The sequence below is a fragment of the Platichthys flesus genome, chromosome 13, assembly GCF_949316205.1.
Source record: "Platichthys flesus chromosome 13, fPlaFle2.1, whole genome shotgun sequence".
Lineage (NCBI taxonomy): Eukaryota > Metazoa > Chordata > Actinopteri > Pleuronectiformes > Pleuronectidae > Platichthys > Platichthys flesus.
This window is the reverse complement of record NC_084957.1, coordinates 7,941,046-7,957,315: the sequence shown is the minus strand read 5'-3', so window position 1 is coordinate 7,957,315 and position 16,270 is coordinate 7,941,046. Positions and strand designations below refer to the sequence as shown.

Sequence of the window (16,270 nt, the reverse complement as noted above, 5' to 3'; positions counted from 1 at the left end):
GACAGAGACGTTCGTGGAATTCTCCTGAGCCGATACATTTTTCTTAACAGAGATTTCAAAGTGTAAAAATACTTCGTCTGACATTTACTGTGACATTCAGCAGCAACAACTCATTCAGACTTCTTTTCTGCTGTGCTATGACATCCTGGTCATAGCTGCCATCTCCATTAGTAACCAAGACACCAAAAGCTGGAGGAAAAAAGGCGTTTGGTGATTGGTGTGTGTTTGTGTATCTGTGTGTGTGTGTGTTTGTGTCTGTGAGTGTGTGTGTAAGTCTGGGTGTGTTTGTATGTGTGTGTTTGTGATAAAGTAAACTCTTTGACCTACATGATTGCTATCCGTGAAATCAGCAAGTCTTTCAGAACAAGAGAGTGTGAATAGCTGGTTTTCTGCAATCAACAGCTTTGTGTCATTCGCTGTAATAATTGCAGCCCAGAGAGGATTTTTTTACCTAAATTGGTTTCTCAGTTTCGATGACAAATTCGCTGGGCAGGTTCAAATTTGTGATTCCAGGGTTTAATATTCTGGCAAAAGCAGGCTAGATGGAGTATATGCAACCGATATATCCCTTTATTCAGGCAAAACATAACCCTCAAGCCAAAAAATAGCTACAAAACAAGTTGGGTTTGCCAGTTGGCCCTTGAAATTCAAAGGAATATTACTTATCGAATGTGTTTTCAGGACAAATCAATATATTAATATGCCCTGAAGGTAAATTAATTAACAAAGGGCATAATGATTTAATAAATACCACAATGTACAGTTATTCACATAAAACGTGCTATTAAAATCCATCAGTGATCAAATTAACTGTCTGAGTGTGACTTTAGTTTGAGGAAATGATCCTAAACCATGCAAACATATGAAATCTTAATTGCAATAAAGAGATTTAGATTCATTATAAAAGGTCTACATGACTTCTCTTTTGCAAAAATGATTAAAAAATATATTTGATCAGATCTGTGCTTATTTGTTCATGTCCTGTGTGTCACTGTTTGGCGAGTCCATCTGAAGATGCTGTATAAACTTACAGAAAGAGAAGAATCGACTTTGCTTCTGTTCAACAGGACCTGCCACAGAGATCTCCCATGAGCCTTTGTGTTGTAGAAGCTCTCTAGTGGTGAAAAAGAAGAATCTCCACAGACTAATGTAACATAATTCAGGTCTGCTCTGGCTCCTTTATTTTTAGAAAGGAAATTGAAACGCCTGCTGCAAATGTAATACGGTGTTTGTTCGGTGGTTAATGTGAGCAGTGTTGACAGGAAGCCAATGGTTGGATGAGAGAAGAGTGCCTGTAAGGCAGGTCAACAACAAGCCGGACTCAAAGCTCACTGGGTAAAATGGCTGGAGGCAAACATTGACCACCTCATATATTGTGAATCAATCACACTCACAACAATGAAGTACTGGGATATATAAATAGAACACCAGAGCATATAAATGTACAGTGCATATCTGCAGTCAGGCTGCAGTGCATGACTTCTGTCTGGAAATACAAGTGCTTGGTACATAAATGATGTAAGTGCAACCAATAAAAAGTATCAGTGCAACGATTAAATTACTTAATCTTAATTTTTAGTGCTTCTATTTTGGGCTTTCATTCTTGAAGCACTTTGTGTTACATTATTTTTATGAAAAGTGCAATAAAAATAACGGGCAGTTGAGTCTAACTGATTGATTTCTAACACTTCGATAATTTAGTTCCTACGTTTTGTCTGCACAAAGATCAATATGTTAATACCATGTAAAAAAGAAATGATCTTGTGGAATCAGCTATAAATAAAAGATGAGAGGCTAAAACAGCTGAATATTTTATCCACTGGCTTTTTCAAATATCTTAAATCATTCGGGCGAGTAGAAAAAGAAAAACATTAGCAGCTACGCAGCATTGTTGATTCATGGCTGGTCTTCTCTTCGTTTGTTTCCCTGAGGACAAGTGATGCACTGTGGTTGACTGACTCCCATCATTAGGTTCGAGCTCGATCCATCACTGCCCCTCACTGTCGCCTCGTTGTCTTTTTGGCTTGTTAAGAGAATGGATAGGGAATTCTCCCGCACTTGTCAGTAAATGCATCAGAGTTTATGGCAATCTACCTCGGGTGTGGGCTCATCTGTTTCCCCCGATCTTTTTTTTGTTGCATGCTTCACACTCCGGCAGCCCTCTAAATCCCAGGGACAAGTCCAAAGTAAACAACAGCACGGCGAGCAGCATATAGATAAGCCGTGATATCAGTTGCTCATCTTAAAACAGATCTTGAATACACAACATGATCTTTCAGAATGTATTTGGCATCGATGCAGAACAGCAATAAAGGAAAATCAATGCGTTCATTAGGGCATTAAAATAATTTTTCTTTTTGAATAAACATCATAATTGCTGAGCTGCTGCTTAACCTTGTTTGTGTGAAAAATGTGTGACCAGAGTGCAGGAGCCACAGGGAAAAGAGTGAAGGCCGTATGTGAATGGCTCTCAAAGAGGTAAAAGGTGGGGATACCGACCACTTTTCTAATTTCCCAGCGACACTGGGAATCATTCCAGCCCCATACAGCCCAGAGAGCTCTGTCACACAAGCCAATAATTGGAAAATCACAGCCAGTTCTCCAAATTATCCCCAATACACCAAGGTAATTTTGCTCCGTCTGAGCACCAGCTACTCCAGCTTGTAAAAAAGGGTACCTGTTAAAACGTCTTAAATAAGGAGAAATGGGAGGAAAGTCCTCATTGTAACATGTTAAAGAACATAATTTCAATATTATTTAAGTCATAGTATCCTCCTTTTTATAAAGTGTAAGTATAAATGTTACAGGCCGACGCAAGCTATATCTCAACATATTTAATCCCTGTTGCTTTATTTTATTACTCTACATTTCATTATTTATTCATAATATTGACATTTGCTTGTCAGTCTAATGTCTCTGTTGTTATCTGCAATTTTTTATTCATTATTGTCACTGACCGCTTAGTTAAAATATGTTATAAAAACTTGTATGTGTGTGCTGTTGTCTTTAATTGTTTTTGTGTAGCTGGGTTGTATCTTAATTTACTGGCATGTCTTTGCTATTGTTTTTTTGTGCTTAACTGTAAAATGTAAATGCATAGACATTTTATAAATTTATCAGTTAAATGGACCTATCACATTTACAAAAAAATGTCTTTATTGTAATTATTTTAGCATCTAATTCTATTTGAGCAATATCGTTTTGTATTAAGTAATCTTACTTCTTACCAAGGTTGTGTTTTTTGTTGCATATAAGAATAACTTCCCTCAAAGTCGACTTAATGGCTTTTCCGCAGCTGCAGGTCTTCCTCTGTTCACACAGTTTGCTCAATCCTGGTGGAGAGGACATTTTGTTAAATATTGTGTCATTATATGCTTTCGGGTTAATTTTTTTTTTGTGTGGCTTGATTGGATCTTCACCTGAGTGTCTATGCGTGTGGGTTTTCCATCTGTCACAATCACAGCACTTGGAACATTAATTCATATACCCCCAGATATCATGATACTATTGCTATTTTCACAAATTTTACTCGAAGCATTTCACTTTATACTAATAAGTAAAAAAAACATTAACACTTTATCGGTTAAGTATAATCATTGAATTGTTTTATCCAGGTTATGAAGGTAGTTAGATTTGAGAAGTAAAACTTTACTCAAGGTCGATTTACTGGCTTTCTTGCAGCTCTTGGTCTTCCTCACCATTTTTTTCATTCCATATAGAGAGAGGGATGAATTACTTCTAAGTATATCGTTTCATTAATATTTTCTTCTGGATCTCAAGAAGATGTAAAATATCATAGCAACTCTCTCTCTCTCTCTGTTTAAACAAAAAACAAAACATTTTCTGTGCACTACCGTCGCGGAACAACGCTGCAGGATGTTCACCTTTGACCCCTTACGTCACGGCGGAGTTGAACCAATCGGGTCGCTCGTTGTTGAGAAGTGTCCGGGTTTCTCGGAGGCTGTTACCCTCTCGTCAACATGGTGAGTGCTGCCATGCAGACTAACTCTTTATTCACAATGAAGTTAACAGCAGAAGCAAACGAGAGTTGATTTGTGAACATCCTCCGTTCATCCGATCTCCGTCTCGCTGCCTCCGCGCTGCTAAAACAACGGTTTGCATCCCAGGGCACCACGGGTTAGCACACCGAGTTAGCATTAAGCTAAACAGCGGCAAACATATAGCGTCATGGTGCAGACTAAGTCCTGGAATTCAGGGTTACTGTACAGTAAAAGTACAAACTACTACATACCGCTGTTTAAGATTGCAAACAACATACGTCATTCCACGTCGGAGTATGCGCCAACTAAAACGTTGGGGTCGGTTCTTGGTTTGTTAAGCTAGCTGTACAGTTAACTAGCTTAGCCCTCACGTTAGCTGTGGCGACTCCATACTCCACCAGCATCTAGACAGAGTCCCCGGTCATTCAGAAAGAATACATGCGTATTTCCCGGTGAAGGAGCGTCCCTGTGATGGGAAGAAAGAAATCATGTCTGTTTGTTTTCAATGAGAATCAACAGCAGCCTAACGGACAAAGACGATCTTTCTGTCAGACACAGTTAGCATTGTGGCTAAAAGTAACGTTATACTGAGCCGGTGGTTTAATGCTGAAGTGGAGGTATTTGCGCCCATTTAATATAATAAAAAACATAAAGTATAAACTTAGTTGAGCCAAGTCATCACAGATATTATCTTTAATAACTGTGTATTTCTAAGAGACTTGTTTGTAAATGAATGAGTAAAGAAAGCCAGACCCAATTCTTTAAAGTCCTGGGACACCAATATGAAACCAGTGCATGTTAATAACACCCCTGCAGTTGGTTTAGTGTAATGTCTGGTTTTTAAGAGGTATTGATTCAATTGTATGATGTTTTATTTTGTAGTCTGCAGCTTGTGGTGCTTTTAAATTGCATTTCATTACAAGAGATATATCTTAAATCTATATTTATGTTATACAACCTATACAAATGTACAATAATACTTGCATGGCATTTCCTGCACTCATTTGATTCATTCTAATTTTAAACATTCAACACATCATTAAGTGTTCTCTTATTGTCCTTATCCATATGATATTTAGGTTTTATGTACTTAAATCTGAGGCCTTTAGTTCAGCCTGTTGACTGATATTATATCTAGAAAAAATCGAATTCAACAACCTTTGAGGCGATATTGAAAAAGCCGTTAAACTGTGTTGAATATTTTCACCACTGGCTGCTGTGAGTTCACTGACTCTGGTGTTTCTCATTCATGACAGTCTTCATCGGAGGCTAATAATGGCCCGAGTCAAGCGCCACCTTATCCAGGTGTACCGCCCTCAGGGATACCTCCCCCATTTGTAAGTCAGTGACAGAGATGTTTGTGACTGTTAGCTTTCCTCCTCTTGTTTACAGTTGCCATAGAGGGCTGATATGAACTTGTTTAAATATTAAAGGTTTTAATCAACGTTTCATTTGATCTAATGCCTCTTTTCTCTCTTTAACCTGATGTTTTGGCCAGATGGGACCACCTGGAATACCGCCTCATTTCCCTCCAATGGGAATGCCTATGGGACAGCGACCTCCCAGCATGACTCCAATGCCTCCTGGAATAATACCACCGGGTATAATGCCACCTATGGGGGCACCTCCAATGGGACAGGTTAGCCCTGTTCAAAGATAAAAGATTTTATTTTATTTAACTTTTCCTCATTGCCGGACAACTTGCTGAACTTTATTTGCCTTGCTCTAGTCATTGGTTTTATTTATTATTGCCGTGAGATTTAAGCTACTTGAGTTTTCTGGAATTTCATTCACAGAATAGTTAAGCTCTAATCTTGCTTGTGTGTTGATTTAAACCATTGCCATTGGTTGTCTGAATACTGCTGAAATATTCACACGATCTTAAAAATCCATTTAATTTAAGCAAAGACGTCACATTTATTAAGCATATGTGATCCTGTAATGGGGGGGGTGTTTAATTAAAGTGTCAGCAGTCCAACTCTTGAAGCTGCTGTGGGGATTCGATTAATATGGAGTGTCGTGGCCGCTGCACAGGTTGAAAGCTGTGGTATCACACCGTAAATAAGCTCAGCAGACACTGTTTCAGTCACACATCATCGCGTGCATCCACCAACTCCCTGGTCTCACACTGTGTCTGATACCTGAACCTGCACTAGGTGGGATGGAAATGACTGATAAATATTTCATGATGCTTCTTTTATTAGATGCCAGGCATGATGCCACCCATGATGCCAGGGATGATGATGCCTCCTCGCATGCCAGCTGCGGCTGTGCAGCCAACGGGACCGGTAATTCTCCTAACCACCTTCTCCTCTGTGCTCTGCTTCACACTTCTTAAAAATACACTGTGAATCTGTGAACGGCTAAATTAAGCTATTGCACAGCCAAGTAACACCTCTATTAGCTGTGACCTGATTTTGCTCCATTAATTAATCTGTATGTTCTTAACCACAGATTGAAATGAAACTGCTAAAGAAACAAATTGAATACAGTGTTTAACCAAAATGAAAACGGACACCTACGTGCTGTTTGTCCGTCACTTTTTTGTGTTGGTTCTGGTTCAACTGTGAATAACTAAAACGTAATGAGCACGTGAGCCCTTCACTCCTGATGTTCTGCTCATTTGTCTTTTTACCGGGTATCAAACTATTTATTCAAGTGAGCAGTTTGGTCTGACAGCTTTAAAGATCATAAGAAAAGCACTTAATCAAGACGAGCTTATCATGAATATATTTTTGCATCATTAGAATGTGGAGTTTTGTATTAATGAGGAAAACTTTGTCAGTTACCGAGAATTATGAGTTTGTATTCCCAGGTGGACTCATCAATCATTTGTAGAGAGATGCTGATGTAAACTTCTGGATTTGTTAGTGTTTCCTGTGAAAATATTATACTAATTAATTTCTCTCTTCCATAGCCGGGTGTTGACTCCACAGGTAAGATATTTAATTTGCTGTATTATGTAAATCATATTGTTCCAAATGTTGTGTTCATTAAAGCACAGGTTCTGACTGCATTTTTGTTTTTATCCTCCCAGCTGCTGCGCCCGGAACAGCTGTAAGTCTGATATAATTCTTTGTTTACAAGCAATAATGTCATATTTACAATCATCATTTGCTCAAATTTTATTCCTTGTATTTGTTACTTCGTCTCTGCAGATTACCACAAATGGATCTCCACCGGAAGATCAGCCAAAGAAGGTTTGTGCTTACAGAAAATATAAAGATTAATGTGAAAGACTTAACAGTTTTAACTGGTGCAAGTGTTTAAATAGAATCAAAGTATTGCTGGGCAATTAAAAAAAACGACATTTATAACCAGTACAATTTTCTTCATGTTGGTTAATTCAGTCAATGATTTCCCAAGTTTGTGCATTCATAAACTTCTGGGTTCCAGCTATGTTTATTAGTTGCCCAGGTACCTTTTACCTTATACCCCCCCCCCCCTAATAATAAGATAATCTTTCATTAATTGTTATTGAGGTAAAAGTTTGAAATAGTCATGATTGATGCCTACCTCTAAAGCAAAGTGAAATGGGATTTTGCTTGGTTTCTTTTTTGATGACTGAAAGAGCTGATTCTGTTGTTTTTTACTTTCTCAGAAGTCTCTGTGGACCGAACACAAATCTCTTGATGGCAAGACCTACTTCTACAACACAGAGACCAAGCAGTCCACGTGGGAGAAACCGGATGATCTCAAATCTCCTGCTGAAGTACAAACCTTTATCTCTTTCATAACAGATTTAATGTCTACCTCCTCAGAAAGCTTCTTTATCAGAAGTGTAAAATGCCCTGCCTGCAGTGTTCCTCATACCAAATGCAATTAGATGAATTGCATATACTGAATAAATTAGATCTCTTTTTCACGTGCATCCTAATTTGCACAAGCTACCTCAGTACACTTTTAACCCAACTGACAGACTATACCTTTTTGTTTTTTCCCGCTTTTAGCAAATGCTGTCTAGATGCCCTTGGAAGGAGTTCAAGTCCGACACAGGGAAGCCTTATTATTACAACTCTCAGACGAAGGAGTCCAGATGGACCAAACCCAAAGACCTGGAGGATCTGGAAGGTAAAGAGCTGCTGTCTGATGACGTCAGACCTGTTTTGATGTTCCATTGCGTTTTAACAGCATGATGAACGGCAGCCCGCAGGCATTTTCAGCGAATGGCACCATGCATTAGAGGGGCATCACTTATAACACAAATACAGGAGCACGTGAACGCTGCTTCAGTTCCTTTAACTCTGTGCTGGTCTCCGATCTGCAGTAAGCTTTGAAATTAATACAAGAAGCATAACTGCTATTTTCTTGTTTCTCTTCCAGCTATGATCAAAGCAGAGGAGAACGGGTAAGAGCTACTTGTTTGCCTTCACTGCCTTGTGATATATTATGAATGACAAATACAATGCAATTGGAAGTTTTCAAAACCTAAAGGTGTTTTTTCAAATAGCCCATTCAGTCTGTTATATTATCCTCATATTCTAAAAACCATCATTATCTGATTCCAGAACGGCAGAGGCGATGGTCCCCAGCGTCACCACAGCAGCTCCTGCAGTGCAGGCAGATAATACAGCTGCTATGGCGACTGTAATGGAAGTGGAAACTGCTACAGCGGTCCCAGAAGAAAACCTCTCCCAGGCGGCTGTGCATCTCACAGCTGAGGTCAAGACTGCAGACGCTCCCGTTGCCTTGTCAGAGAGCGCAGCTGCCACAGAGGCCGCAGCCAGGTAAACAAAAGGCGTTTGATACCGAGACAGGAACCGTCTCCAGTCCTTCACACATACAGGGTCACAGTGACACTGGACTTCTCTTCACACCACCCTCTCAACTAAACACACTCAAGGATGAGGATATTTAATGTAGGTGATAACTGCTCGTTGTGTTGTATTTTCCACCAAGTGAATGACTTTTCCATTTGGTTTTAAACTCAGCGTTGAAGTCCCAAAGGAAGAACGGCCGGAACTTCAGAAGAAAACTTACAAATGGAACACAAAAGAAGAGGCCAAGCAGGCCTTCAAAGAGCTGCTGAAGGAGAAGGTGAGACCGAGTGACGAGTTGTCTTAACCTGTCAATGAACTGCTGAGCTGTCCCTGTGACATTTAACTGATCAAAATACAAAAACTTCCATCTGCTTGTATCAAACATGCTGGTCTGGACATACATTAGTATCCATTAACAGACTTTAAGCTATGACCCACACCAAGAGTAATGCAGTGTGACTACATGTGTCGCTGCACCTGTTAGACTGAAGATGGTGGAGAGCCAACGCTTTTCTTTCCCTCTCAGAGTAAACGTTATTCTAAACAATCTGGAGTATAAACAATCAGGATTATCTGACCATTGCTACGATAACAAAATTTGGGCTTTGCATCAAAGCCATACTACAGCTCACTTATTAACTTAACACCAACAAGTGTTTTGTTGATTAGTTGTGTAGCCTTTATAAATAAACTTTTTTATGATTATTATTTTTCTTCTCCACCTCGTCCTAATGCCTGATGTGTTTACAGTACACACTTTGCATTCTGATCCGGATCTAATCCCTGTCCTTCCTCATGAGCCTCCGGGAGGCCTGAGTATGATTGTCACTGCTTCTGATGTGTTGTGTGTGTTTGGTCGCAAGGTGGCCCAGCACCACCCACCTGGAAGGCTGCTATATTTAGGCTCTTTTTAATTTTGTTCACAAAGCTCTCCTCTGAGATTGCTTGCCATTTCCTGCAAGATCTTAATGGCTCTGTCCTGATGATTAGCTTTATTGGATCATGGGGCTGGCTGGGATTAAGACACTGAGAGAAAGTGGCATGCATCAGTGAGTTAGAATAACTGTGACAGCCGACAAGATGCAGGCACGTGGAGAAATCAGTTGATAATGGATGAAGCAGTCACTCCCTGGGAGAGGCAAATGGGAGAAGGGGCACTTCTTTGAATTATTGCCACTTCACATCTCTTAACGGGCATCTATTAGTAACTAAGAAAATGTGTTAAGTTCTCAGAGACAACGCAGCACGACTCATTGTTCCTCCTCCTGTCTCATGTGCTTTCAGTAACAAAGGATGATAAAACTGTCCACGTGTTTTAATCTGTTGTTTGAAATTTCACATTTTAAATGTAACAATTGGATTTGAGCGTTCAGGATATCATGACCTTCTCTCTGTATTTCAGGGTGTGTCTTCCAACTCCTCCTGGGAACAGGCCATGAAAATGATTATCAATGATCCTCGCTACAGGTACAGGCTACTCCACCATGATCAGTTCATCCTAATTCCTGTGCGACTAAGCAGCCGACCTCTCACCTCGTGTTTCTCTCTTTCCCTTATCCACAAAGCGCACTGCCCAAACTGAGTGAGAAGAAGCAGGCGTTTAATGCCTACAAAGTCCAGACAGAGAAGGAAGAGAAGGAGGAGGCCAGAATTAAATACAAGGAGTCCAAAGAAACCTTTCAGAGGTTCTTGGAAAACCACGAGAAGATGACATCAACCACCAGATACAAGTAGGTGCTGCACTGAAGCCACAGTAAATGTTTTGCTTTCCCCCCCATTGATTTATGGTTCCCCTGAATTGTCAATATGATTATGCAGATGAGATGACTGAAAGGCCAACGGTGGCTTCTGCATGACACCGTGTCGTTACAGCACCGTTGGCTTTCCCTTCAACTGTGACCTGTTTAGCTCATCACATGCTCTTTGAATCAGCATCACTGTGTCGCTATGTTATAATTTAGTGAGCGAGGGCCACATTTGCTAGTTTAAATTCTATATGTGTTAAATATTGCATTCAACATGGAGGAGGAGAAACATCAGGCCTGTAACATTGAACATGTTCCCGTTCCGATGCTTGATCTTGCATGTAACATCCAGTTCGACCTGTTTCTATTGGGTGAGAGTCACGATGACGGAGGAGAGAGAGACATATTGACTGGTGACCTTGAAAGCGAGCCAGTTTCAGAGTTCAGCTGGTTATGGGGTTGTGGCGATGACTGGGGCTGCGATCTGGGAGGGAACACAACAGGCGGTCGGAGAGTGACAGCGAGACTCTGTGTCTGGTTCCTTAAATTAAAAACCTAATTTAAACTGCGTTCAACCACATCCTCTGACTCTTCACAGCAATGAGTTTTGAGAAGCATTTATGAAAAGTACACATCATGCTGGATAACTTCCTAAAATCGGTACTTTGTAAGATATTATTAAGACTTCATGAGCTTTGAAACTTACTATACACAATCCAATGGCTTGCATTAATGAAACTGTTAAAGATCAATTTGGGCTGTGAAATGCTGCCCCCATGTGGGCTGTTGTGTGAAATTATCCTAAATATGTGTCTGTGTGTACTTGTCGTGTAGGAAAGCGGAACAGATGTTTAATGAGCAGGAGGTGTGGAGCTGCGTTCCAGAGAGAGACAGACTGGAGATCTATGAAGATGTGTTGTTCTACCTCGCAAAGAAAGAGAAGGTAAGAGTTTGGACCCGAGCTCAACCAAGTCTTACTAGAGATTTTTAATCAGCATATGTCAACTTATAATGATGTAGAATCATTTATCTTCCTGTATTCATCTGCCAGGAGTTTTAAATATTAGCACAATTAACCCTCTTGTTTCCTCGTCTGTTTCCTGTTTCCAGGAACAAGCCAAGCAGCTGAGAAAGAGGAACTGGGAAGCTCTGAAGAACATCCTGGACAACATGGCTAATGTCACCTACCGCACCACCTGGTCCGAGGCCCAGCAGTACCTGCTAGATAACCCCACGTTTGCTGAAGACGAGGAGCTGCAGAGTATGAGCACATATATTCTCAGTCTTAACTACTTTGTACTCATGGGTTGTCGTAGTTATGCATTCCCTTAGTTCTATGCAACTGGTGATAGTGTTTTTATCTTTTGACAGATATGGACAAGGAGGATGCCCTCATCTGTTTTGAGGAGCACATCCGGGCGCTGGAGAAGGAGGAGGAGGAAGAGAAACAGAAGACTCTTCTAAGGGAGAGGAGACGCCAACGCAAGAACAGAGAGTCATTCCAGGTGAGAGGGGACAGATAATTACAATCATTTTGGAGGTTACTGTGTCAGGGAAATTACTGGCATCAAAATGTATTAATAATCATCGAAATCCAGGTCAAAAAATATAAAATTCTATTTATTTATTCATGGACTATTTTGCTGTTTTTCCTCAGAAATTCTTGGATGAGCTCCACGACCACGGCCAGCTTCACTCCATGTCTGCCTGGATGGAGATGTACCCGACCCTGAGCTCTGACATCCGCTTTGCCAACATGCTGGGCCAGCCGGGTAAGACGGCAGTTCACAGCGCACGTGGCCTCACGAGCTGAACGTTGTGACACACGTGTATGTGACATGCAGGCAACAGCATGTGTCATCCACATAGGCACACACAGCTCAGGGTGTAAATACTGTATGAAACAGCAGCGCACTGTGAATTAACTTTATCGTTAGCCACGTTCACTTAACATTTCCTTTTTATGACTTTAACTTTTATTTGAATTGGCTTCAATGGTTTTTACATTCTTGTGTGACCATATTTGACCCTTTTCCCTTACTGTATAAAATAATAACTTGATGCCGTCCACTGTTCAGGTTCCACTCCCCTGGATCTGTTTAAGTTTTACGTGGAAGACCTAAAGGCTCGTTACCACGACGAGAAAAGAATCATCAAGGATATTCTTAAGGTGAGAATCTTCAACCTGATGCACACTTCAGATCTGCATGTATCACAGTCTCCTCTGAGAGCTTAGTTATGATGTAGATAAGCATCATACATGTACATCAGCTTCTACAAGGTATTTGTTTCATATCCCTTCTCAAGGACAAAAGCTTCCTGGTGGAAGTGAACACCAGCTTTGATGACTTTGGATCAGTCATCAGCTCAGATAAGAGAGCCACCACACTGGATGCAGGAAACATAAAGCTGGCCTTTAACAGCGTAAGAGTGCTTTCCTTTCTGTTTCCCTCCCGACCTTTATTAGATGTCCTTCGTATAATCTGTTCAGTCTATTGCAATTTTATGTGCCGCCTCTGCCAGACATTTAAATCAATGAAATAGTAATATATAATAACTACATTTTTTGATGCACACTGTACAATGATATTTAGAGGTGCTAAAATGTTTCTATCCACCCAATTTCCAAACCTGAGGGCAGCAGGAAACTCATGAATACATGCCTGTGTATTAAAAAGAACCCACCACTACCTCTGTTCTATAACATAATCAAATGTGTACTGATGTAGTGAATGAAATAGTAACACGATAATTCCAGTTATTGTGTTTAAGGTGTAAGAAGTTGACTACTTTGGCTCCATATGACTTGTGAGCACGGTTCATCATGTTACATTGTAGAAAACTCTGCGTTGTGGGAAAGCAGTCTTCCTGTTGTTAACCCAGTTTTTCCTGTGTAGTTACTGGAGAAGGCTGAAGCCAGAGAGAGGGAGCGAGAAAAGGAGGAGGCCCGGAAAATGAAAAGGAAAGAAGCAGCTTTCAAGAACATGCTGAAACAGGCCACCCCACCGCTGGAGCCAGAGACATCCTGGGAGGGGGTACGTCTCTCGTGTGAATAACACTGTTACAGATACTCAGCACCGACTGTTTTCTATTCACATCTCCTTCTGTCTCATGCTCTCTTTATAAATAGTAGGAGGTTGTCTTTTCAGGTTTCATTTAAAATCAGTGTCGTAACATACTCTTTTAATATTTCAGGTAAGAGAGAGATTCTTAAAAGAATCTGCTTTTGAGGACGTGACTCTGGAGTCGGAGAGGAAACGGATATTCAAAGATTTCATGCACGTCTTGGAGGTAAGATGGTCATGACAATTGGGGGAGGCTGAATTATCACCCGAGACAATGATGTCGTTGAACGTGGTATTTATCTTTTTAACAGCACGAATGCCAACATCATCACTCCAAGACGAAGAAGCACTCGAAGAAATCCAAGAAGCACCACAGGAAACGCTCCCGCTCTCGATCGGTCAGTAATCCTCACCTCTGAATCAAGACAATGAGCCGTGAGCAAACGGATTATTGATCGACACCCCCCCCCCCCCCCCTCACAGCCTGGCCATCTCTAAATTACCCGACTGTAATGTTTTGACAGGGTTCGGAGTCTGAGGATGACGAATATCACAAAAAGAAAAAGAGGTCACAGTCCAAATCCCCCTCTGAACGCTCCTCCAGTGGAGAATCTGGTGAGTGGTTTTCACAGCCTAGTGGATCTATTTTTCATCATATAGAAGAAGCTCAGTGTTGTTGACATTTACTGACATTTTCTGCATAAAAACCAGAGAGAAGCTACAAAAAATCCAAGAAACACAAGAAGAAGGGCAAGAAAAGGCGCCACAAGTCTGTGAGTATACAGAAAACAACCAGAAACCCATACATATATATATACATAGATATATATATATATATATATATATATATGGCAGAACTCTAATATATATATATAAAATATGAGTCTTTGTAAACTGACTGTAATTGTGTCAAACAGGGATCACCGGAATCTGAAATAGAGAAGAAAGGACGAGAGCGCGATGGGAAGCGCGAAAAAGATCTAGAGAAAGATAAAGAGAACGACAAGTCCCGAGGGAAATCTCACTCCGACTCTAAACAGAAGTCTCCTAAAAGGAAAGCTGCCAAGGAGGAGGTATATTTCCTTTTATTTATTTATTTATATATATATATATATATATAGTATATAGTTTATAAATATATATATATATAGTTTCAATTCCACCAATGTTAACCTCTTAAATGTTGTTACAGAAAAAAACAGGTCATAATGACCTCAGGGACAAAGAAAGAATATTGTAATATTTGTATAGTTTTATCTTACATTGACCTAACTTTATCTTTTGTAACAATTATGGCTAAAATGCTATTTTTAATTTGGGAACCAGTATTTTTTTTACCTACTACCAAGTGTGGCCTTTCTAAATAGTATGTTATTCTAGTATCTTGTGTGTTTGGGAAGTTTTTGTTTACCAGACAAAAAGTTGCTTAATCCCTTTTGCAGCCAACAGCCTCTTGTTTAGGACATTTTCTGTCAAATTTAACTTCAATGTTTCAAAGTTGATGTCATCACTCAATCTTTGTGTCGTCCTTCAGGGCGGCTGGGACACGTCAGGCAGTGAGCTGAGTGAAGGAGAGCTGGAGAAAAGAAGAAGAACTTTACTAGAACAGCTGGACGCACCTTGATGATCACACTTCTGCTGCCTTTCTGTTGCATAAGTTCACTTCAGCCAACATGCATTCCCCTTCAGGCTCAACTGACTGAGAGATAACACCCTCCAATGATTATTTAATGGGAAGAGGCTTCGCTGAACCTGTGAACACACTTAATGATAAATATGATGATTTGATATCAGGAATAGCTGATCGATTGTTAATGTCAGGTCGTCCTTTTGTGGCTTGTTATCTCTGAGCATCTTTTAGTTGACTGTAGTTGTACATGTTCTCCATTGCCTCATTTTTATATTCAATTAAAGTCATATCTTAAGGTCTGACTGTGTCTCTCAACAGGAAACGCCGCAAGAAAACAAACTTGTTCAGTAATAATATTATAGATTTGATCCAATCTAACTGCAGCTGTTTTCTTGAAGAATGATCCAAAAAGGTTTTAGTTGTTCAAATTGATTTACTGGAATTAAACGAGAGAAAATACTTTTTGTGGATACACAAGTAATTCAGGAGGGTCAAAGGTTTTCTATTTCTTATCTGTTCATCTTTGCTTCAAGTGACAACTGGTCAAAATTTGTGTTTTTTTTGTATATGACACAAAAACACAACATTCATTATCTCAAGGAACTTTACATTGTAATGTCGAGACTGTCCAATATTGTAGCGACAGTTCCAACAGTGGGCCGGCACTCAGTGACTGAGGAGAGAAGAAACACCCTTTAACAGGAAGAAGCTTCAAGCAGACTGTGGGCGGACGTCTGCCTCGACTGGTTGGACTGAGCAGAAGACTGGGAGGGGCAAACATACTGGCCGTCTCTGGTGTGGAGGCATAAACATATTCAGTAGACACGGTTCATAATGTAGTAGAGCTTTGCTTTAAGGAATAGGATAGAGTGCAAGTTGTGATTTTCTGAATTGCTCAAACACTTTTCCTGAAACTTCCTCTGATTTTCTCAGAGCAGTAAACACTCACTAAACCAAACACTGCTGTCAGATAACACACAAAGCCAGTAAATGCATCAACATTACTGATTAACCATTACCAAATACATGAATACATGCAAAACACTGCACTTTCAAGATTGCATGAAAA

The 16,270-nt window shown here is 40.2% G+C and overlaps 1 protein-coding gene across 2 annotated transcripts; it reads left to right on the top strand.

The window, feature by feature from the left end:
- The first annotated feature begins 3,923 nt into the window (after positions 1–3,923).
- prpf40a (PRP40 pre-mRNA processing factor 40 homolog A) lies at positions 3,924–15,500 on the top strand. Of its 2 annotated transcripts, XM_062403382.1 has the most exons (27): positions 3,924–3,983; positions 5,258–5,338; positions 5,500–5,640; positions 6,206–6,289; positions 6,919–6,937; positions 7,039–7,058; positions 7,160–7,201; positions 7,603–7,713; positions 7,952–8,072; positions 8,325–8,349; positions 8,510–8,728; positions 8,933–9,038; positions 10,164–10,228; positions 10,327–10,491; positions 11,341–11,449; positions 11,617–11,767; positions 11,878–12,011; positions 12,164–12,278; positions 12,585–12,676; positions 12,814–12,930; positions 13,404–13,541; positions 13,702–13,797; positions 13,883–13,969; positions 14,096–14,186; positions 14,283–14,344; positions 14,489–14,644; positions 15,106–15,500. In XM_062403382.1, the coding sequence occupies exons 1-27, from the start codon at positions 3,981–3,983 to the stop codon at positions 15,193–15,195; spliced, it is 2,640 nt and encodes an 879-aa protein (XP_062259366.1). In that variant the 5' UTR covers positions 3,924–3,980; the 3' UTR covers positions 15,196–15,500. The 2 variants fall into 2 exon arrangements, with proteins under 2 accessions (XP_062259366.1, XP_062259368.1); XM_062403384.1 differs by lacking the exon at positions 5,258–5,338 and having other exon boundaries at positions 3,928–3,983.
- The last annotated feature ends 770 nt before the right edge of the window (positions 15,501–16,270 follow it).

Bases quoted from the DNA above. Each gene is read 5' to 3' on its own strand.
- prpf40a (XM_062403382.1), top strand. The intron at 5,641-6,205 runs GTTAGCCCTGTT...TTCTTTTATTAG, and splicing joins GGGCACCTCCAATGGGACAG to ATGCCAGGCATGATGCCACC. The intron at 12,677-12,813 runs GTGAGAATCTTC...TCCCTTCTCAAG, and splicing joins TCATCAAGGATATTCTTAAG to GACAAAAGCTTCCTGGTGGA.